General features: G+C 41.0%; 1 protein-coding gene across 3 annotated transcripts in view; it reads left to right on the forward strand.

Annotated features, from left to right (window-relative positions):
* Nucleotides 1-23,331, forward strand: part of AMMECR1 (AMMECR nuclear protein 1) — a 127,967-nt gene that overhangs the window by 52,004 nt on the left and 52,632 nt on the right. For all 3 annotated transcript variants that reach the window (XM_077922738.1, XM_077922737.1, XM_028714858.2), the window contains one exon: nucleotides 19,167-19,277. In XM_077922738.1, coding sequence (XP_077778864.1) covers nucleotides 19,167-19,277 — 111 coding nt within the window. The remainder of the gene's footprint in view (nucleotides 1-19,166; nucleotides 19,278-23,331) is intronic.

The following is a 23,331-nucleotide window of genomic DNA, read 5'->3' on the forward strand; positions in this document are numbered from 1 at the left end:
TTTAAGGAACCTTGAGCTGGTGTAAACAAAATAGATGTACAGGCAGGGTTTTTAATTGATCTATGAAAATAATTAATGTCATTCCTTCTTCAAGTCCGTTCTCTGCTTCTACCTTGCTCACAAGGCCCCCATCTCCCTTGTATGTCACTGCTGCGATTTAATTGTCTCTATGACGACTGCCTGTGTTACACCCAAACAGGTGATGCAAGCAATATTAATCGTGCTCTGAGGCCTCCACAGGAGACTGAAGGCTGAGATTAAGATCTTAGGTATTATACTGGTCATATATTTCTAAACTTCAATTAAAACTAGTCAGTTTTAGCCTGTGTAATCCTCCCTTGAGAGACTTTCCCAGAGCAATCTCCATTGAAGATTTAAAGCCTAAGGGGTAGGCAAGCCTTGGATTAGAGAATATGGTTTTGTGTTTAAGGCATATGACTGCAGCCTGAGATAACTGGCTTTTATCTGTCTCTGTCTCTAACATAGCCATCCTAGGATGATGTAGGTTGAACTGTGCTGATGAATTTTTCCACAATATTTCCTTTTTCTCTTTCCACCCCACCTCTCTGTTGTTAAATGATTCCACACTAGATCTAAAATGTTTTTAAAAGGCACTCGTGTTCACAGCACAGTTAAAATTAATGGCAAACCGTAGGTAACTGACAGCTCTGAAAAAGCAAAGCTGAAATGTTGCAAGCCAGAAACTCATTCATTGTCATGTGGAAAGTTTAGGAGGTATAATCTTCATGCTGATTGAGTGATATTGATAATTCAGATTCCTGTAGAAATGTTCTGAACACGAATTATTTGGTTCCCAGATATTTTGCACTTTCCAAAAGCACCCATGAAGAAACCCATGGTGCCAGATTTCGAGCGTGTTGAATTTAGTCAGGTAAATAAGGATTAGGGATAGAAATTTGATTTGGGTAAAAAGTACTACTGGACGTATGCCTCGGTTTTGCCTGCTTTAATAAAATGCATGTAGAGTTAAGTGTCAGGCCTCTAATTGCAGAGTGGAGTACAATAGGTAAAAATTGAGCTTTTGTGAATTCTTTTTAAAAGTGAACTCGGTACAGGCCTTGGCAGGGGGTAAATAAAAAGGTATAATTATTTTTCAGTTTCCCCATATTTTCTATCATTGAGGTAGAGCAAGGCTTGGCACCTGATCTGCTTTTCTGGTCTCCCCAAAATTAATATCATCACCACTTATGCTCAGGGTCTCAGCAAGGACAAATAAGCATTTTCTACTTCCAAACACAAACCTTTTCCTTATGTCTGATGTGAGGACAACATCATATAACATGCTAGTAGCATTAAGATAAATTCAACAGCTTAAATAAGTTTTGATTGATAGAACAATGGTTTACTGAATGGTTTAGTTCATGCAAAATATGCAGGGATGTATGTTGTGCAAAATGAACCACGGAAAGAGAAGAAGGGAAGTCATTGATTTAAGGTTGTTTAAATGAATATTTTGAAATGTAAATTAGAAAATTTAAGAAAAATTATATAAAATAAAATTCATTTAATTTAGCAGTTCCTGTCAGTGGTGACTGGTGACTCGTCAAGGTGGCTGGCAGGTTTGATCCCCTCCCATCTCTGTACCTAAGTATTTCCCACTATAACTTCAAGCTGTGTCTCTTCACTTGTACAAGAGGAAGTCAAGAGGCATACTTAGGAGCACCAAAAAAGATTGGAAGCAAATCTGCCCTGGAGATCCCTGTCTCTGGAGTTGGTGGGGAGGAAGGCTTTTTCTCCTCTCAGAAGTGACCCAGAATTCACTGAGAGATATTGAGAACAAGGCAACTGCTCCTTGCATTGCCTTACTGCCATTGCCCATGCTGGATGGGGCCAAAGTTAGTTGGGGTTTGACAACATCTGGTGGGCGCACACTGTGCTAGAACACTGTGAAACAATATTGGAGATGGGTTTTATAGAGAGGTGGTTGGCCTCACAAACCTGACTATTAAAAAAATGAACATTACAGGAGGCTGATAATTTGGAACAACAATCTCTGAATGTTGTTTTTTCAGCTGCTATGCTAAAATTGTGTAGACATGAGCCAGTGGACGTGACAGAGTTGGTGCTGTGCAGTCGAGTGATATGCTGGGGTCAGAAAGTGAAAACCATACAAATCTGTGCAAACTCTGACTTTTCCCTGGCAGCTGAACAACAAAACGGCTGTGCTTTCGGAAACTGGAGTTTGTCACTGGCAGAAGTAGCCATAACTTATGTGCTGCTGAGTTTGTATTCCCAGTTTACTCTGTTGTTGGCTTCCATGCTAACTTCTTCATTCGCGTTTCCTCAGTGACTCTTTCCAGGCTTACCCTTTTTTTTTTCTTCCTGTGTTCTTCATACTGAGGATAAAGTTAATCCTTACACTGATTTGACCAGATGTGCTGTAACTCCCATTATGGTTTTAAGCAAAAGGGTCCTTTTTCCTCCCTGCTGTTTAAACATAACATAATCCAAGGTGTTTAACTGTCATGGTGACACAATGATTATCTAAAACACTATACAGTACACAGTTTGCATCAGAACAGGCTGTCCTAATTTGATCTAGGGGTCTTGTCTGCATCTTGTCTGTGATGGTTTGACTAAGCTCCTGATACAGTGATGGAGAACTTGAAGTGAGTGGAAAATAATATGTTTAAACCAGCATGATGAATACAGTATGAAAATAGATGATGGTGATGATTTTGCTGCAGTCTTTTCCAGGACTTGGTGTTGGCATTGGCTGTACTATTAATGTCAAAGATGTTCAGTAGCAGATGGATCCTTTGTGTATCCTTAAACTGAAAGCAGTAATAAGGATGAGGACATCCACTGCTTTATTTTTAGCCAGCTAATACAAAGCGTAAGCATTCTCTTGTGCTTGAAATCAGTAGCAACTAGCTCTGTGATGTGTCCACTACCATTGAGATGTGACTCTAGAAGGCATCAATTCATCTCTTCCCCAACAGGATTTATTTATTTTAAAATATGTATATGCTGCATTTTCCAATTATGAACTCTCTCAGGGTGATTTAATGTGGTCAAAATAAAACACATAACAATAATACAAAATAGGAACCATGCAGCATAATTTCAACAAAACACCCTCCCCTACACAAAATGAGCCAGCAGTAGTACAGCATCCAAGCAAACCCCAAATCTAAATACAGTTCCCCCTGATTTCTCCATTACATTGCGTAGCACATAAAGAAATGCTACTCATGTACAAATTATTCATGAAACAAATAAAGTTTCCAAAGCTTTCTAAAGGACTGTTGTGTAGTAGCTTCCTGATGGTCAGTAGGAATGAATTCTAGCGCTGTGGGGCCACCACAGAGAAGACAGTCTCTTTCACACTCACCAATCTAGGTGGTAGGCAGTTGAGGAGAGCCTCTCTTGTTGAATGTTAAGATATAGTCAGGTTGCTAATAGATGCAGGCAGTCCTTCAAACCATTCAAAGCTTTTAAGATTGAAACCAGCATTTTTAAATTGGCTCAGAAACACACTGTCAACCAGTGCAGCAGATATTATGAGGAAGTTGCATGATCTGACTGCCTTTCCCCCTCTGGCAGCCACATTTTCAAACAGCTGAAGTTCCCAAGCTTTCTTTAAAGGCATAGCCATGTAGAACGGTTGCAGTAGCCAAGCCTAGATGTGACCAGAGAATGGATTATTCTTGCTAGGTCTTCTCAATTAAGTTGGTTCACCAGCTGAAACTTAAATAACACACCTAATCACCCCCAGTACCTGAGCCTCCTTGGCTGTTTGCTCCTCAGATGCTTCTCTTTGCCTTGGCCACCTCCTCACATTTGTGCTGGAGAGCTCAGCTCTTTCCTTGACACAGTGTGTTTTTCACATGTGTTGGCTGTACTGTATAGCTTTTCTAGCTCATTGTTAGAATCATCTGTACAAATGCATTTTCTGAGCATCCAGGGTACTAGTGGAAGATCCAGAAATAATGATTTAAAAATGTGGTATCCATGAGTGCCATTCAGTATTCTTGCACCAACCAAGCATCCTTTAAGAAAGGATACCAGGCACTTCATTGAACTCTTGAGCTCAGAAATGGCCTAAGCAAAACTGAAGGAGGCTGTCTATCAATGGCACACCAATAGTACATGGGAATAAAACTATTCATGTAGCCTGTTTCTGAAACTGCATGCACAATAATAACCATGTTGACGTTGGAAAGAGGTTGTGTGCAGTGTATAGGGGTCTAGAATCAGATTCTGTGAGACAGCCATTTTCATGATTTTGGTTTTTCAAAAGTAGACTTAGATGCAAGCTTTAGAGCAGCTACCCTTACATTATGTTATTTGTGTATAAGCTTGACATTTGAAAAGCATTCGCAATAAAATCTGAATTCTAAGCCCTTTGTGACAAAAGAGCTTTCATGAAGCATTTATTAGTTATATTTGAAATTGACATTTGGTAGCAGGCATCTAGAAATACTTGGAAAAGATCTTGGGAGTTTTTTGTTTAAAAAATTAGATGTTAGGAGCATAGAAAAGGTGAATTGCTTTCACAAAAGAGTTGTGCTTATTTCAGTTGTCTTAATAACAAAACATTATTCTTTTATACTTCCTAATCTTATGTTGATCATGGTGCTATACAAGACTATATTGATGCTAATATACCTATTACTTCATTCCAAAACTACAGCCTGCTCAGATATGGATTTGCAATGTGGGCTGAAGGTTTTCTTTCTACAAAGGTTTCAACATTCCAGGGTTAGGACAAATCCTTTGTTCAGATCCACTGAATCCACTCCTTGAGATCCACCAGTTTGAAAATTTCTTCCATTGACTGCAACCGTGTGATCTGTCTGCTCTCAGGGAGAATTTCCAGACACCTCAACATGTAAGCTCTTTTTCAGCCAGCAAACTGAAATTTACCCATCCTGTGTGCATTTGAGATAACGTTAATATAATTTAAAGATTTAGCTCCCTTTTTTTGTTTAGTTTTTGATACTTAAACTGTGCATCTCTTTGAAAAACACAAAAAATAACTTTGTTGAAAATAGTGGTTTTATTTTTACTAAATTGCAGAAGTCGCTTTTGTTTAGTGTCTCCAAGTTCATGTTTCAAATACAGTGGTACCTCTAGTTATGAACTTAATTTCTTCCGGAGGTCCGTTCTGAACCTGAAACTGTTCTTAACTAGAAGCGTGCTTTCGCTAATGGGGCCTCTTGCTGCTGCTGCACCGCCAGCACACAATTTCCGTTCTCATCCTGGGGCAAAGTTCTCAACTCGAGGTAACTCTTCCAGGTCAGTGATGTTTGTAGCCTGAGGCGTTTGTAACTCGAGGTACCACTGTAACTTGAATTAGAGGCTGTACCCAATAAAAGTAAAGGAGCTTGAGGATGTAATCTCAGAGCCTTTGTCTATAACAGGGGTAGGCAACCTAAGGTCCATGGGCCGGATGCGGCCCAACCGCCTTCTCAATCCAGCCCGTGGACGGTCCAGGAATCAGCGTGCTTTACATGAGTAGAATGTGTGCTTTTATTTAAAATGCATCTCTGGGTTATTTGTGGGTCATAGGAATTCATTCATTTCCTCCCCCCAAAAAATATAGTCCGGCCCGTCACATGGTCTGGTAGACTGGTGGTAGACTGGCCCACGGCTGAAAAAGGTTGCTGACCCCTGGTCTATAATCTTTGAAAATTCTTGGAGAATAGGTGAGGTCCCTACAGACCGGAGGCAGACAGATGTTGCCCCATCTTCAAAAGGGGGGAGGGAAAAGACCCATGAAACATCTCAACTCTATGATTCTATGCTTCTATGCGTCTGATGGAAATGGACTGCAGTGCATTTTTGCTGCAACACTGCTATGGCTCTGAAACTTCAGAGAGGGGAGGAGCCAAAAGGATCGGGTGTATCAGCAGAGCCAGTAAGGTGATCCTTCTTCCCATCTCTTCCTCAGACTGATGGAATGGCTGCAAGTTTTAGAGGAGGAATAATCCAAGGCAACTAGTCTGTCATTAAAAGTTAAAAATGAACCAAGACAATAGTCTAACCTTTTATTTGTCTAAATAAAATGCTAGTAATTTGTGAGTATGTGCAGCTAAAAAATCAAACAGATTAAATGCTCACTCAAGTGTATTGATATGTGGTTTCTTTTTCTTTTCAGTCTTCTAGCACCACTCATATAATTTCTTGACTTCAATTCTTGGATGACTACTGCATTAGGTGCCTTGTGTTGCTCTTAAGAGGTTTTGTACTTCCTGGTAGGAGGTATGAAGCTGATTCTGGGCTTGTGAAAAGATGACTAGGTGGAAGCCTCATATGTATATTTGAAATGTGAGATTCTCAAAACAGCTGTGTGATGAGAGCTCACTGTTTGTCAGAGCAGATGGGCAGGAAAAGTCAAAGTAAGCATCTTTATATGTACCTGGTTGAATATCTAATTTATGCTTGATCCTTTTTGACTGAATAGCAGCATTAAAATGCTTTGCCTAAATAAATAAGGTACTATGGGAATTATTTCCTTTATTTTGTTTTACTCATTTCCAGCTAATGCCCATTGGTCTGGCTGCTATGGAGACTGCAGTACCAGCACTTGATGAATATGCTCAAAGTAATCTATGAGCACAGGTAAAGGTAAAGGGACCCTTGACCATCAGATCCAGTCGTGGCCGACTCTGGGGTTGCGGCGCTCATCTCGCTTTATTGGCCAAGGAAGCCAGCGTACAGCTTCCGGATCATGCGGCCAGCGTGACTAAGCCGCTTCTGGACAACCAGAGCAGCACACGAAAACGCCGTTTACCTTCCCGCCGGAGCGGTACCTATTTATCTACTTGCACTTGATGTGCTTTCGAACTGCTAGGTTGGCAGGAGCAGGGACCGAGCAACGGGAGCTCACCCCATTGCGGCGATTTGAACTGCCAACCTTCTGATCAGCAAGTCCTAGGCTCTGTGGTTTAATCCACAGCTCCACCCGCGTCCCTATGAGCACAGGTACATAGGTGCAAAACAGAAACCCACTAATGGACAAAAATGCCATAAAGCTTCCACCAACCTTCCCTCAAACTTCGGGATGCTGTTGATTCTTAAATTCGGACACCTATTGCAGTTTTCAAGATCTTCCAGCTTAATTTGCTACCCTCTTAGTTTTACTTAAGAGGGCTAATTTTTGCTGTACTTTAAGTCCTAGCCCATAGCAGCACTTACCATTATAGAAATCTCAGAATTTGACTGAGATTTTGTTAACACTATTCTATAAAGGTTTGATTCTAGATGAGACATAAGAACTCATTGTAGCTACTTGAACAATTACTTGTTTGTTATTTGTTTACCAACCAGTGTCAGAGGGGAGGTAATTTCATAGGTGGCTTTCAAGAACAGAGACAGTCGTCTCTCAAGTTGCCATATAATAAATTGAAGTACAGCCAGAGAGCCTCCCTGATTATCTTAATTTATAAGCAGCTGGTTCAGTATAGGAGGAGGCACTCCATTAAGTATTTGCTTGAATGTAATGCACACCTTTTTTGGCCAAATTAGGTTGTGAAAATTAGGGTGCACGTTAGATTTGAGGGCACATTTACATTTGCCAGCAAATACTTTTTTGGTTTCAAGGTTTTGAAAATTGAGGTGCGCATTAGATTCATGTAAATACTGTAGATCCCAAGTTGTTTCAGGCGTTTTAAACCATCACAAACACCTTGAATTGGGTTCAGATGGCATATAGGCAGCCACTGCAAGACTAGTGTTATATATTCTCAATAACCTGATCTGCTCAATAACTGAGTGACCATATTTTGCACAAGCTGCCATTTCCAGACAGTCTTCAAATGCGTCATTATGCAGAGCATAGTATAGCAATCAGTTATAAATGCTGCATGACTGCTATGAAAAAAGCAGCCCCATATCACCTCATCTGTTGCTCGGTAACATCTAGTAACATCACAATTGTGATTACATTTTACTTCATGTTTTAGACATTATGAAGGAAGGATGAGATGTTGGGTCACTACTTTTGGTGGCTGTCTTACCACTTCCATAAGGTCCAGTTTATTTTGCCCCTGGTCAGTTCATGTCCTCATGAATACTAGTAAGCGTTCGTGCTGTCTTGTAGAAATCCTGTTTCAATAATAATAATAATAATAATAATAATAATAATAATAATAATAAATTATTTATACCCTGCCCATCTGGCTGGGTTTTCCCAGCCACTCTGGACGGCTTCCAACAATAGCCCATCAAACATTAAAAGCTTCCCTAAACAGGGCTGCCTTCAGATGTCTTCTAAAAGTCTGGTAGTTGTTTTTCTCTTTGACATCTGGTGGGAGGGCATTCCACAGGGCGGGTGCTACTACTGAGAAGGCCCTCTGCCTGGTTCCCTGTAACTTGACTTCTCGCAGTGAGGGAACCGCCAGAAGGCCCTCGGCGCTGGACCTCAGTGTCCGGGCGGAACAATGGGGGTGGAGACGTTTAGGGCTTTGAAGGTCATAAAGCAACATTTGTTAGTAGCTTAGTAAGCTGCCTTCTACTAAATCAGGCTATTGTCAATCTAGTCTGCTATTGTTTACTTTTGATGGACAGCTGCTCTGCAGGTTCTAAGGCAGAAGTCTTACCCATCATCTGCTACATGTTCCTTTTGAGTGGAGATGTTAGGAATCCAGGGCATTTTGCTTTCATAGTATGTGTTGAGTTTGCATTTAATTGTGTGTTGTGGGTGGGACACATAAAGCTGCCTTCCACCTTGCTCAGTATGGTCTACACTGACTGGCAGCAGGTCTCCATGGATTGAGACAGAAATTTCTTCCATCCCTACCTTGAGATACTGGGGATAGAATCTGGGTCCTCCAGAATGCAAAGCATAAACTATGCCACTGAGCCACACCCCTTCCTTTGGGGTGTTTGCGTGTAATAACATCTGTTGGAACTTTAAGTTGTTTTTGGCTGCTAGTGATAAACTGGTGTAGAGTTTATCTTCTGGTACATTTTTTGAAAGTAAGTATACTTGGCAAACCTCCCCTGAAAAGTCTTTATAGATTAAACAATCTTTTGTAAGCACATGCAGTCATAGCTAACTGGCTAAGATATTCTCTGTACTTAATTACTTTTGGAGGATGGGCACAAGATTTTAAACACTTTTGTTTATTTGAGTTGAGTTAACTCTTGGAAGTTGCTGACTCGTATCCTGCAGTCTACCAGCCTAAAATAACAAAGTATAGAAAGAACCCAATCTGCAGGCAAAGCAGATACTGGCTGCTAAATATACAATGAGTTCTTAAGTGGAAGGGTTTTGGTGGGGGGAATGTGAAAATGTCCAGGAAAGCAAAGAGAGCTAGATGATGCATGGAATATGTAAAAGAAAAATAGAGGCTTGTTGAAGGAAAGACCTTCTGCTGAAACTCTGGAGAGCAGCTGCCTGCCTACATAGACAGTACTGAGTCAGATTGGCCACTGGTCTGACTCAGTACAAGGCAACTTCCTTTGTTTCCTGATTTCTGAGTCAGAGAGAGTACTTAAAACGTTCCCTCTCAAGGTTGTCAAGCAGGACTTCATCAAGGCAGTGTTCTTATGTTAAAATTCCCCCTTTCAATGTGAAACATGTGGCTAGTCAAGAAGCTAGAGGTGATCAAACAGTGCAGTTATAATGAATGCCAATGACAAGGCTGGTGGATAGGAAGCAGCAATGGGGGCTCAACACCTGTTGTATGATTTTTGGGAGAGCCGAAATCTGACATGCACTGACTTGATCCTGCTCACCAGCACTTTAGCTAGCATATGTTCATGCATGGTCTCGATGAGTACATCTCCTATTACTAGCTTGGTATGTGTTTGAAGAAACGCCATACAGTCAGTCAATCCCCACATGCCTCTCTTCTCATATTCATTGTCACATACTTGGGCTATTGAAGCAACAATATCTGCTACATTAGTGTTTCATGTTTGCCTAGAGATATTTGTGCTTCATAAAGGAAACACATGAAAAAATAATAGAGTATACAATAAAAGTATTGTAGGAAGAAAATGTTTTCTTGCGAATTCTGAGGCGTGCGGTGTTGAGATGCATCTCACAATTTGAGTGCCATGTGACAGCAACCTTAAATCAGGCATCCCCAAACTCAGCCCTCTAGGTGTTTTGGGATTACAACTCCCATCATCCCTGACCACTGGTTCTGTTAGCTAGGGATGATGGGAGTTGTAGTCCCAAAACATCTGGAGGGCCGAGTTTGCCTATGCCTGCTTTAAATTAATTTTGTGTAGTACCTCTTTACCCAAAGATCCACTGTTAGGGGATGATGGTTTGCCATACAGATTCTCCTTTCTCCCTTCCCCACCAGACATTCCTGGTGGAAACTAGACTACTGCAATGTGTTCTATGTAGGGTTGTCTGGAAGCTTCAGCTATTGCAGAATGCAGTGACTTAACTGCTGATGGGGGCAGATGGAATGTGGTACCTGCACTGGTTACCCAGCCAAATTCAAAGTTAATGTTTTGACAGACAAAGCCCTGAACAACTTGAGCTCAGGACACCTTTACAACTGCCTGAGCCCTTATATCCCAGCTGAGGGATATATCAGTTGTTCCCTGTGTTACAGAGACCCAGTTGGCATCAACTAGAAGTTGGCCATTGAGTATTGCCCGTTCCATATTGTGAAAGGTTCTTCCACCAGGCGTTAGGCAGGCACCCTTACTTTTGACTTTCAGACATCTCTTAATATCTTTTTAATGCTGTAGGCCTTAATAGCTGTTTAATTTTTAAGTTTTTGATTAGCTGCTCACTTTAATGATTATCTGTATTGTTTTTAATGGTGCTTTATGTGTTAATGTTGCACACTGCCTTGATGTTTTATGATATGGGGTACCAAAAAACTTAGAAATAAATCCCTGACAGCATTTTTCAGCAGCATGGAGCGACACAATATGGAGCACAATATGGAGTGACACAATCGGTGTAGCAAGCTGGAACACATGGAAGACTGTAGTGTATGGAGCAGGTACAGTCTGGAGTCAGCTACAAGAAGTTTCCATATGGTGGCTGTCATTCAGCACCAGCCTAGTATGTCTGTTGAAGAACAGGCTCTTTGAGCAATGAACTTCTCCCTTCAAACAGAGTCTGAAGATAGTCCTAATTAGAAATACCAGATTTTCCTCATGGTATCCACTCTTGAAAATGGAGCATTTTAGAGCTGTTTATCTGACCAAACTCTCACCTTATGAAATGTCTATATTGAGCTGCATCCAAATGATGCAGTTTTGAGTGGCCACTACAACAAGGTTCCATATGCAGACAGACTTCATTTTTGTGGTCAATCTCAAGTTGGAAGACTTCCCTCATTATCTGTTAACCTGCCCTTTATATAGACACCCAAGAGATCGCTTTATGAACTTTTTCACACAAGCAAGCTGGTACACCCCAGCAGAAATGATCTGGTTTCTTTTGAATGACAATAATAGCTTTCTAACACACAGAGTGGCCCTCTATGCACTGGCTACAAAGAAGGAGGAGGAGGAGTTGTTAAATAAAATTTTTGTGGTGATTCAGAGATTTAATTTGAAATCAAGCTGGGTATGAGTTTGCTGGTGTCTGGCAATCTCTCTCTTACATCATGGATGTTGGCTCTTATTATGGTTATATGTTCTGTACTGTTTTATTGGTACTGTTGCTGTGGGTTTGTCATGGCCTTTGGATAGAACAATGAATATATATTGATTTATCCCAAGACTTGCTTTTTCACTTTTTTGAATATTTTTCTCCAGTTTTTATTTATTTTTATTTGTCTGCTTACATCCTGCCACTACAAAGAGAGCTCAAAAGAGGGTTGCAGTAATTAACCATAAAACTGTGTGTTTGTGTGCCTCTGCTTTGCTTGTCACAGAATATAATTTGCAATATAGTTTCCCTACCATATTAGCTGTACCACTGATCAAAGGCATACAGATTTAATTCATTCTGTGTGGACTAGAGTGGTGTGAAGCTTCCAGCAGTATGTATGTATGTATGTATGTATGTATGTATGTATTGCTTACATCCATCATTCGAGGGGAGATTGCATTTTAATCCTCTCTCTTAAACCTTTAAACAGCTTTTTTTGGCTCTCTAGATTCAGATGTTTTAAGTGTGTGCATTTCAGGTTTTCTTTTCATACATCTTGGTTAATAAAGTTTTCTCTTGGCTGTGTTTTTGGAAGAGGCCCAATACTCACTTGTGCTATAAATAGGTATTTCAGTCTATCCTCAAATCTGCTAACTTTAGCTGCTATGGACTCTCTGAACAATGTCTGAAAGAATGTGCTTCATGGAGAAGTTGCTTAGTTGGCATTCTGTTTCTTCACTACAAAAATAAAGCTAATGCCCACATCTGTGCTAGTAACTTTTCACCGTTTGTACAAAAGAAGCAAAGATAAGTTGAGCTTGTTTGGTCATGTCTAAAGACATTTCTGCAACCATCACTTAAAACAGGGGAGTAGAATCTGCGGCCTTCCAGATGTTACTATAGTTGATCTTAGCCAAAAAGGCGGAGAAGTGATGGCCCTCCAGATGTTGTTGCACTCCAGTACCTATCAGCTTCAGCCTTTATAGCCAGTGGTCAAGAATGATGGGAGTAATAGCCCAACAACATCTGAAGGGGGAGTGCATTGGCTATGCCTGACCTAAAGATTGTTGTCAAAAGAGAAAAATGAGTTGAAAATTCCATTTGCTTATTGCAAACACACAACACAACAAATTAAAATATCACCTCTGAGAAAATGTGGAGAATGTGCAAAGCTGTGAACATGCAGATTTATAATCTCTGCATTTACAGTCATACCTTGGAAGTCGAACGGAATCCATTCCAAAAATCTGTTCAACTTCCAAAATGTTCAAAAACCAAAGCGCAGCAGCCAATCGGAAGACCCATCGGACATTCAGCTTCCAAAAATAGTTTGCAAACTGGAACAGTCACTTCCAGGTTTGCGGCATTCGGGAGCCAAAATGTTAAGAGAACTGAGCTGTTCGAAAATCAAGGTACGACTGTATTGGTTTTATACAAGTCCAAGAAATTTCACCCATGGGTTGATATGCTTTATATGAGAGAGTTCTAGCCTTTCCCTTTCCAAGTCTTGTTACATGAGTGTGGCCTTTATTCCTCTTCACTTCTCTGGCTTCAGTGTGTTTTCCCTACTCGGCATCCCCACCGCCCAGTTTCTCTTCCCATTCACTACTCAAACTTCTTTCCCTTTGTGAGCATAGGACAGGCCTGGTTCTGGAGAAACAGGCCAAATTTCACTTCTCCCTAGGTCTATGGTAATGACCACTGATGAATTGGGAGGGCAAGGAAATGGGGGTGGACAATTGTCCCATAAATTTGTCCATCATAGAGGCCATTTTTGTGAATTGGACTAGGCCTGCTTTTGCAGTTCTGCCCAGGCTCTGCTTACCAAAGCAAGGAGTGCAGCTTGGTAGAGATACAGCTAAGTTACTTGTTGCTTCTCCCCACTTCCACCAAAAATGGGGAAAGTAAAGCAGAATGGAGACAATGCATCATGGCTTATCTGTTTTCAAACCCATTTCCTTGCTCAGGTTGAGGGGGAGTGGATTAAGCATTTTTTAAAAATGCATCACCTTCATGGCCCTTTTCCTCCATATGGGGTGGGAGGAGATTCATTTCCCCCCTGCCTGCCTTTTGTAGATCATGGTGGAACCAGGAGAATCCTAGATGTGTTTCATATGTAGTTGTCTCCCTAACGCTTTCCAGGCTACAGTAAACTGACTGAATGCTGGAAAATGACTTTTATATATCAGGCAGGGGTGCAGAGCCTGTGATCTTCTAGGTGTTGTTGGACTACAATTCCCATCATCTGTGACTTGGGGTAGGAGAACAACACCTGGAGAACCCACAGGTTCCCCATCTCCTATACAGATACTCCATTGTCTTGGAAGATGCCTAGATTTGCTGTCATTTGTGCAGGTATATCGGTTCATGTGGAAAGGCAAAAGTCATTATGGATATCCCTCCGCCCTGAAAAGTGTTTGCATTTCTGAAAACGCAAAGCAGCACCTGCAGGGCGTGTGGTGAGTTGCATTTGGTGTCCCTCAGAGGCACTTGCTGCTGAGAGCATGACAGATCCCGGATCATTTACTCTTGTAATTTGCTGGCTGACTACTAAAATAGCTGGCACATCTTTGATTTTTAGAGTACCTCCAGTGACATTGTATGAAAGTAGGTCACTGGTACAGTGTATGGAATTTGTTGTAAAACATTAATGAGGGGGTTGCTTATGGTGGGATTAAGTCTGCAGAAGTAACGTATACTATCATGAGGCAGTGATGGGAGCATCTGAACTTCTGAACCATTTTGCACTTCTCAGTCGTTCACTTTCTCTGTTTGCCTTCTGCTTTACACAGCAACTGAGGATAATAATCCCCTGCAAAAGGTAATCCATAAGTATCTGGAACATTAATCCTCAGACTATCAGTTTCAAAGAAGAAAAATACTTTCTTGAGTCCAGTTATTTAGACTCCTATTGTGGTGATTCAAAATAATATCCAATGGGATCAGAATAATGGGGGGGGGGGGGACATTGAAAGTAAGCGATGAGGAGGCTTCATTCTTTTCCTGAAATTTCTTACCCACGGTAAGAAGTATTTTATATAATTAAGGCAGTGTTCTCTTTGGGGCAGATATCATTGCCCAAAGCAATGGTTTTCAAACTGTGTTCAGCAATCACTGGGATGGCAGAAAGCACAATAGCAGTTTCTCAGTGAGGAGATCATAGGTGATGGAAAAGCTTCCCCTAAATGTTTTAATAAATAATATAAACTGACAATTCAGTTCCAATAAAGATATTAAACCATTCCAATAATACCATTGATTTTTATATTGTTTGATTAGTGTGACCTCTGTTTAGATCAGTGGCCCAGTGTATCAAGAATCCACCCAAATAAAAGCCTGACTAAATAGATAGATATGGTGAAAAACAACCAGTGTTGGCGCCAGATGGATTTAAAAAGGGAGGGTATTCCAAAGCCTAGGCTGTTTCACTTCCAGTCTCTTAATAATACATTATGGTTCTGTGTCATCAAAACTCCATTTTACATATCCAAGATACTTATTGTATAAACCCATTAGCAGCTGTTGTTTCCAGGTCAACTCAGACTGCTAGCAATTAGCTATGAAACCTGAGCCCAATACCATAGGCATCATGTTCTGCCATATGGCGTGTACCTATAAGGGAGTCTGTTAAGATCTCAAGAAAGGGCCCTGCTCCTGATGGCATCTGCCACTGAATAAAATATGAGTGAGAGGAGCACAACCTGTTCGGTTATTGCACCATAATCATGAGACTCCCTTCCAAGGGGGACCAACCAGCAGAGGGTTTTTTTTAAAATAAATCTTTGTTTTTGGCCTGTGCTGGTAATACCTACTGTTGGGGCTGAAGGCCACTGAACACAAACTGTAAAGCTTGCCACTATTTTCATTAGTCCTAATCACTGTCATCAGACCTAATCATAAAAGTATTGATCAGCTGTGGACTCAGGATGATGGTTTGTTGTAGCCAGCTTGCATTAACTTCTGATTTTCAAATAAGTTTACTGTCCTACATAGTGGAAACAAATGCATTCTAATATAAAAGTCTCACCAACTTAAATTGGTATAGGTATATGCAGATAGACTCCATATACATGAAATTGTTTGTGGATTGAGCTAACTTTTTGTAAGTCAATTTGAGTCATTTTTTGAGTAAAGTGATGGTGATGATAACAACAAATGGAGCTTATGTTGAAATTCATGGGGAAAACCCTGGTTAGCTGTCAAAGGCTTTACAGCCAGGTTTTGTTTTTTTTTTTTAGAATTCTGAATATTCCTCCCTAAGCCTGGGAAAAGTTAGTGTGATGAATTCTCTTAAGGGTATCCATCACCATAAACTGTGTGCTTCTATTAATACTTGCACTGCTTGTGTGGTCTATGTAAAGGGTTCTATGAGTGTGGCACCCTGACTGAATTTTGCCTTGCGTTGAGCTCTAAGCAGCAACACTTCAGCAGCACTCACAATGAATAGCCAGCGTTGCTGTGACTAGCATTTGCTCTCCTCCTGTTTCTGAAAAAAGGCTGTCTGCAAACAGTGGCTTTGGCTCAGAAGTAGCAGCTTTTCTTTTGTGCAGACTTGTGTGCTTCCCAGCCTCACTTGCAGAAAGTTCATGGCACTCTTGATATTGAGGACCAAAGATTTTCCAGACACTGCACTGGAAAAGAGTGTGACAAGAGAGATCTTTTTCATAGAAGGCTTAAACCACTACAGTCATACCTTGGTTGTCAAACAGAATCCATTCTAGAAGTCCGATCGACTTCCGAAAATGTTTGACAACCAAGGCACGGCTTCTGATTGAGTGCAGGAGCTTCCTGCACCCAATCAGAAGCTGCGGAAGCCACATCAGACGTTCCACTTCCAATGAACGTTTGTAAACCGGAACACTCACTTCTGGGTTTGCGGTGTTCAGGGGCCAAAACGTTCGAGTCGCAAGGTGTTTGGAATCCAAGGTATGACTGTATTTTCCCTAAACTTCTGATAGCTGATGAACACTTCATTTATTTTCTTTTTCCTGATTCAAACATCTTCGCTCTCATCCTGGAAAACGTTTAGTTTTCCTATGTGAATTAGGAAAGTTTTCAGTTTGAATCAGAAAATTTTTTATAATGTCCTAGAGAGTGATCTAATTTAGCATATTTGCTTTACTTCTGTTTAGAGAACAAAGCTAAAAACTTGGAAACTGCCAAGCTTTGCATTCATTGTGCTAATGAAATTATGAAATAGAAAATTTTCTGCAGAAAAATTAAATGAGGGTGGGGGGCCCCACTCCCTGTCATTAGTCACTCTCTTGGGCACATTTCGTTCAAGGAATGGTTATTCTGCTGCTTTCCTTCATCAACTGAATAGAATGATTGAGAAGTATCTTCTGAGGTACTGCAGAAATCCTTTCCCATGCAGCTCAGTCTACCTACATGTAATTGCATATTCCTCCTGTTTACCCTACCTTCAAGCTTATCCCCTTCCACTATTATCTCCCTTTTGTCTGTGGCGCTGTGGGTAAAAGCCTCAGCACTTAGGGCTTGCCGATCGAAAGGTCGGTGGTTCGAATCCCCGCGGCGGGGTGCGCTCCCGTTGTTCGGTCCTAGCACCTGCCAACCTAGCAGTTCGAAAGCACTCCTGGGTGCAAGTAGATAAATAGGGACCGCCTACTAGCGGGAAGGTAAACGGCGTTTCCGTGTGCGGCTCTGGTTCGCCAGAGCAGCGATGTCACGCTGGCCACGTGACCCGGAAGTGTCTCCGGACAGTGCTGGCCCCCGGCCTCTTGAGTGAGATGGGCGCACAACCCTAGAGTCTGTCAAGACTGGCCCGTATGGGCAGGGGTACCTTTACCTTTACCTTTACATTTTAAGCTGCTTGAGGCAGGGACCTTCCTTCTTCCTTGCTAAAGGGATACATGGATGACACTATATACAGGACAGAGGTGGATTTAGTTAAACACAACTGGTTCCTCTGCTCTGGATGTCGGGCCTAAGAGGCACTGCTGCGTGATGCATCTGTGATGTAGTAAATTGATGAGAAAAGAAGGCACGGGGGGGGGGGCACACCAAATATTGGGCTTCCACAAGGCACCACTGAAATTTGGAAGACACAATTCTACCCATAAGTTTGTTTCTCACAGCACTCTAGCATTGCTTTCTTGGCATGGCACTTGGGAATTACCAGCATAAACAGACTAAAATTACTGATAATTGCCTACTTTCTCAATGTAACTTGCTCTGGCCTGCCTCAGAGTTTCCTAATAGATCTGCATGCACTTCTGCTACCTTTTCTCATCATTGGGAGATGTTCTGTGATTTCCTCCATCCTGTTCTTTCTAAAGAAGGGATGGAAACTCAGACTTCCATGGGTACCAACCAACCTGTTTCCTTATCTGTGGCATAGAGGCCGGTGGATGTTGGGAGTCTGCTGACCTGGTTGATGGTTGGCTTGCTCTGTTTTTTGGGGGGACGGGGTAGGATGTCTTTCCTCCTGCATTGATGTTCTGCTATTCTGTTATTTTAATCATTCTGTGGTTTTATATTTTATGAATTGAGTGCAAACTGTAGCAGCCTGGGAAGGAGCATTATCTGTGGCAGCCCCTAAGCTATGCAGTTCCCTCCTCACAGAGGCATGGCATCTTCATTGTATAGCTTTTATCATGTGCTGAAGATGCACCTCTTTATCTTGGCCTTTGACATCAGAGATATATTTTTATTACCCATCCTATTCTTCAGGTTGTAAGTTCCTTTAACTGGTTTTAAACTTGCATTTTATATTGTTGTAACCTACCCTTGGACCTTACAGTCAAGGGTAGATAAGAAGGCCAAGAAATAATAATAGTAAGGCTAATGAGATTTCTCTTCAGCGTATTGGGATGGAAATCTACAGCCTTCTTCATGTGAAATGCTCCTGTTTTTTCCACATCAGCTCACAGTTAACCACTTACCTGGTCACTTGTGGAAAGTTAATTGTTTCTAGGTGTGTGTGTCGATGCATAATTCAGAAGTGTGTGAGTCATAAAGAGGGAAAGGGGTAGTCACATTTGTGGATAGGCTTTAAACATTTTTATCCTACTGGGCGGGGAGGAATTGTAGGCAGCTTCCAATCAAATGGAAACATCATAATAGCATTCTACTTAATGCTATTATTCAGAACAAATGTGGTAAAATTAGTAGTACTTGGAATACAGCAGAAGCAATAAAATCTCAAAATCAGCACTAAAGTCACCTTTGCTATTTATTCAAAGCCTGGGACAGATAGAGCAGATTTAAATTAGCAGGTCTTAAAGTTTCATTTAAAACAGCTTGCTGGGGCTGATAGGAACTGTAGTACAAAACAGCATGAGGGCACCATGTTGTGGAAGGTTGATCTACAGTCAGAAGTAGTAGTGAAACATGTACAGTGTTGCATAGGAAGTTGGAGAAGTGCTTGAAAAGAATTCTATCCTTCCTATTCATTTCCTTCCACTAACCTGTATTTTTGACACCTCAACTACAACAGCATTCTCAAAAACATGTGCAATGAGCCTTGAGGCATATTTATAGTAATACTGTTAACAGCATTTCACAAGCATAGCTTTTTTTCTCAACTATGAGGTGGGTGACTTGATTTGATCACACTCAGAACTCCTGTCATGTTCTCCTTTTCCCCTTCCTCTTTCCCAAACAGCCCACTCTTTGTAACGTGGAAGATTGGTCGAGACAAACGATTGCGTGGATGTATAGGTACCTTTTCTGCCATGAACCTGCATTCAGGACTCAGGGAGTACACACTTACTAGGTAAGATTTTGTTTCTTTTCATTTATCTCAGCCACACTCAGCTGATAGGAATTTCTGACCATTTGAAATGCAGTAGGTTTTTTTCTCACACAGTTACTGATTCCATAGGCCTGTTGTCACAAAATCTTGTAACTGGGTTCTGTTTTTTGTGGGGGGGTGGGGGGGGTTGTGGCCTAAAAATTTCTGTGGCTTTTGTATAACAGACCCTTATCATAGCATCTTTCTCTGATTTTTTTTTTATTATTTGAAGAAAGTGTGATACAAAACCTTGTGTGTAAATATAAAGCTTGGATGGACACATTCAACATTCTCAAACAGCAGGTATTCTCACTACTTCTCCAGCAGGTGCTTCCAATCAGCTGCAATTAACTTAATCCTACACATTTCCATGACACCTTATTTTTCAGTGGCATCTTGTTCTTGAGTGGGAAGCTGCTGGACTGGAGAGGTAAGTAGTAATTAACCCTTCACTTCCTTGGCACCTGATGCCACCTGTGAGTCACACCTAGGCTGATACATACTTTTTTATTCTTTTTATAGCAGTGGCCAATAATAGAATTAGTATCTGGACTTCAGTCTCTCATAGATTTTTAAGTGATTTTCTGTTTTCTGAAAGATGGGTATACTGGATCAACGTAAACTAACTTCTCTGTTCTTACTGTGTGCCTTTTCAATCTTCAGGCAGTGGTCCAGGGACTGGAAATGTATTTTGCCATGCAATATGTTTATTTGAGTCAGCTGCCCACACTGGTGTCAATAATTGCACAATTGATTTAAATTTGGGAATTGCAACAAAATTTTCCAGTGTGTGTCGTAAGAAGAGTACTTCTGTTCAGAGCTCCAGCGAACAGAACCTTTCAGGTCTTGCTGGGGCAATGTGTGCATGAGACAGAGACTAGAGATTTGGCATTCCCCATCCAGCCTTTGGGACTATCTCCAGCCCCACTCCAAGCCCTACTTGAGTGCTTTGTCTGCCTGCAATATGCCATTAAAACTTTTACAAAGCCTCATGGTTGCCTGGATGGAGAGATGAAGGGGGTGGGTGTAGAAACATATGGCTTTTGCATACCTGGATGTGACCTGCCATATAGAGGTAGCAGTCACATCCATTGCTCTGCCTACTTTTGTCTTTGATTCTGCCCACCACTGGCATGCAGCTTCTGGAAAGTTGCCCATAAGGGAATATGGCCTTTGGGCTGAAAAGGGTTCCTCACCTTTGTGCTAGAAAGATCAGGTTGCAGGTGGACTGAAAACTGTCAAGAGACCCCCGAGATCAAAGTAGATAATATTGAGCTAGTTGGACCAGCAAACTTCTTCCTGTGCTCTTATAGCACTTAAAGGTTCAGGTTTTGGGCGGTCAGTCCCAAATGTTAACATTCCATGTCCATGTAGTTGGGGGTAGAGAGTGGGAGAGGGAAACGGGGTCCTTCCGGAAACATCCCTATACAGTGGATGGAGGGGAAATATTTTTATTTTAATGATGTACATTCCTTCGACACTGAGTGCATACTTAGCGTCATCTTAGAGTCCCTCAGCTTCTCTGCCTGGCACAGATCTCTTAGTGTGTAGACCCAGACCATTTAGCCCAAGCTTCTATAGCCGCAGTCTACCATGAACCAGCAGTTGCAGAAATGTGCTATGTTTAAAACAGAAATTTATTCTTTTGCTAATTAAATTGTTTTAAATGTTTATTTTTATATTTTAGTTTATTTTGGAATGTTTAAGTTTTTTTGTTAACATCATTTCATTAAATGTGTATTCTGTACTTGACCTCCTTTATTATGTTTTCTTTTGAAATCTTTAAGTTGTAGTTTCCTGTTAATTGTGTCCTTTATAGTTGATTTTCGTTTGTAATTATTTTTTTTAGATTGTTTTATTTGATGTTTTAATGTAGGTTGTAAACTGCTTTGAGATTTTTTTCTTACAAATCTAAAGTGATATAAAATAAAATCAATAATAAGAACAACCGTGATCTGCCTCACTCCAGGATCCTTTCTGTAAACTGTTCACAGCTTGATCAAGCCAGTTCCTTTTTCACTCACCTCCAATTTCTTTCTTTTCCCCCTTTCTCGACTAACTACTCTACATTCTGTAATTGTTTTCAGTTTATTTACAACCTGAAAGTTCACAGGTGCTTGAAAGTCCATTTTTCTGTTTCTTTGTTTTATAAATACTTTCATTTACAGGCTCATATACTTCTCTATACCTAGGAAACCTCATGAGCATGTACAAAGTACACCTTTATTTCTGGGTGGCCTTGTTTCACTTCCGGATTGAAAACAAGTTCAGATGGTTGCGCACTGCTGATCAGGGCACTCATGGTGTTTGAAATTATAAAGGAGAGAATCACCCCCTCTTTGCCTTACTTTTGAAAACTGTTTTTTCCCCTTAAAACTGAATTGTTTCGGTAGCAACGTAAGAGGAAAAATGACTATTACTCATACTTAATCTAAGCACAACTGCAAAGGCTTCTGATTAGGCATGTAGCTATGTGATGTTGAATGTTATCTGCTAAGTCTGTTCTATCCTGTTTCCCCTTCATTATTGTTTTCTTTTAAACCAAGTCACGAACCAAGTATTACTGCAAATTTTTATGCTATTTTTGTGATGTACAAATGGCATGATACTTGTTCTGTTTCTTTGTATCACTTGTTATTCCTATGGTAATAAAAGGTAAAGGACCCCTGGACGATTAAGTCCAGTCAAAGGTGACTATGGGGTTGCGGCGCTCATCTCGCTTTCAGGCCGAGGGAGCCAGCATTTGTCCACAGACAGCTTTCCGGGTCATGTGACCAGCATGACTAAACCGCTTCTGGCGCACAGAACTCCGTGATGGAAGCCAGAGTGCACGGAAACGCCGTTTACCTTCCTGTTGCAGCGGTACCTGTTTATCTACTTGCACTGGTATGCTTTTGAACTGCTAGGTTCAAAAGCATACCAGTATTTCTATGATCCTTGTTTATACAATCCAATAATAATCATTTTTTTAAGTGAAACTTAGAAACTACTACTACCACTACTACTACTTTAGCCCTTTAATTCCCCTTTGAGTTCTTAAGGTGAAAGACAAAGCTGGGACACACACACACACACACACACACAAATCTGTCCCAGGCACATAATTGCGTAGCCCCTGGACATTTGATTTAGGTGCCCTGGAGTCTTAATTATTATTATTATTATTATTATTATTATTATTATTATTATTATTATTTTCACAGGGCAGACCATCTGTAGATCTGGTACTGGTTTCTTGGATACTCCCACCCTCAGTCTTAGTTAAAAATTATAATTTATTTTCCCTTTTTACTGTGAATACTCCATATTTTTGCTAATACAGTAAGATTGCAACTTAATGTGGGGGTTACAGTCTAGGGATTTCGCCTCAAGCCAAAATAGTGTTTAGTCCAAACCCTTCGGATTCAGTGGTGGCTGGAATTGCCAAAGTCATTTTCCCCAGAACCCTGCCCCCTTTCTTCCCCTTTTGGTTTGTTTATTTTTTCTTTGGGATCATTTCCCAAAGAAAAGGATATATACTGTTGTCAGATTGCATGTAGCCACGGTCAGTTCTCTGCAGAAGGCCTGTGCAATCTAATTTCTCTTCAGTCTGATGCAGAACTGATGCCAACAATGTTTCTCATAAAAATAATTGATACCTTGCCATTAGTGCCTTGTAATTTGCAATATTAAATAGCAAGAGCCCCAGAAGAATTCTGTCTTCTTGCTAATCAGTCCACTTGCCTTCCCACTTTGTCAAAAGGAGTCATTATTTGTTGGCCCTTACGATGCCCTTGGGAGACCTTCACCCCACCACAAAATGAGGAGCTGGGTGAGTCGGGAGAAAAGGAAATGTCAGTTCCCTGCACTGGATACAGACTTTTGTGGTGTTGTCCTGTTGCTGGGCCCAATGTTGACTTTTCGTGGGTTCCCTTTTGAAACTTTCAGAATTCCTAGAAGAAAGGGATCAGCTACCCCTTTTGGAGCCAGTTTAATAGGGTCTGAATAGCATCTTTTATGTGTTGTGGAAGCAATGCCTGGATGTCAGTAACTGAAG

Source organism: Podarcis muralis, chromosome Z, assembly GCF_964188315.1.
Source record: "Podarcis muralis chromosome Z, rPodMur119.hap1.1, whole genome shotgun sequence".
Taxonomy (NCBI): Eukaryota; Metazoa; Chordata; class Lepidosauria; order Squamata; family Lacertidae; genus Podarcis; species Podarcis muralis.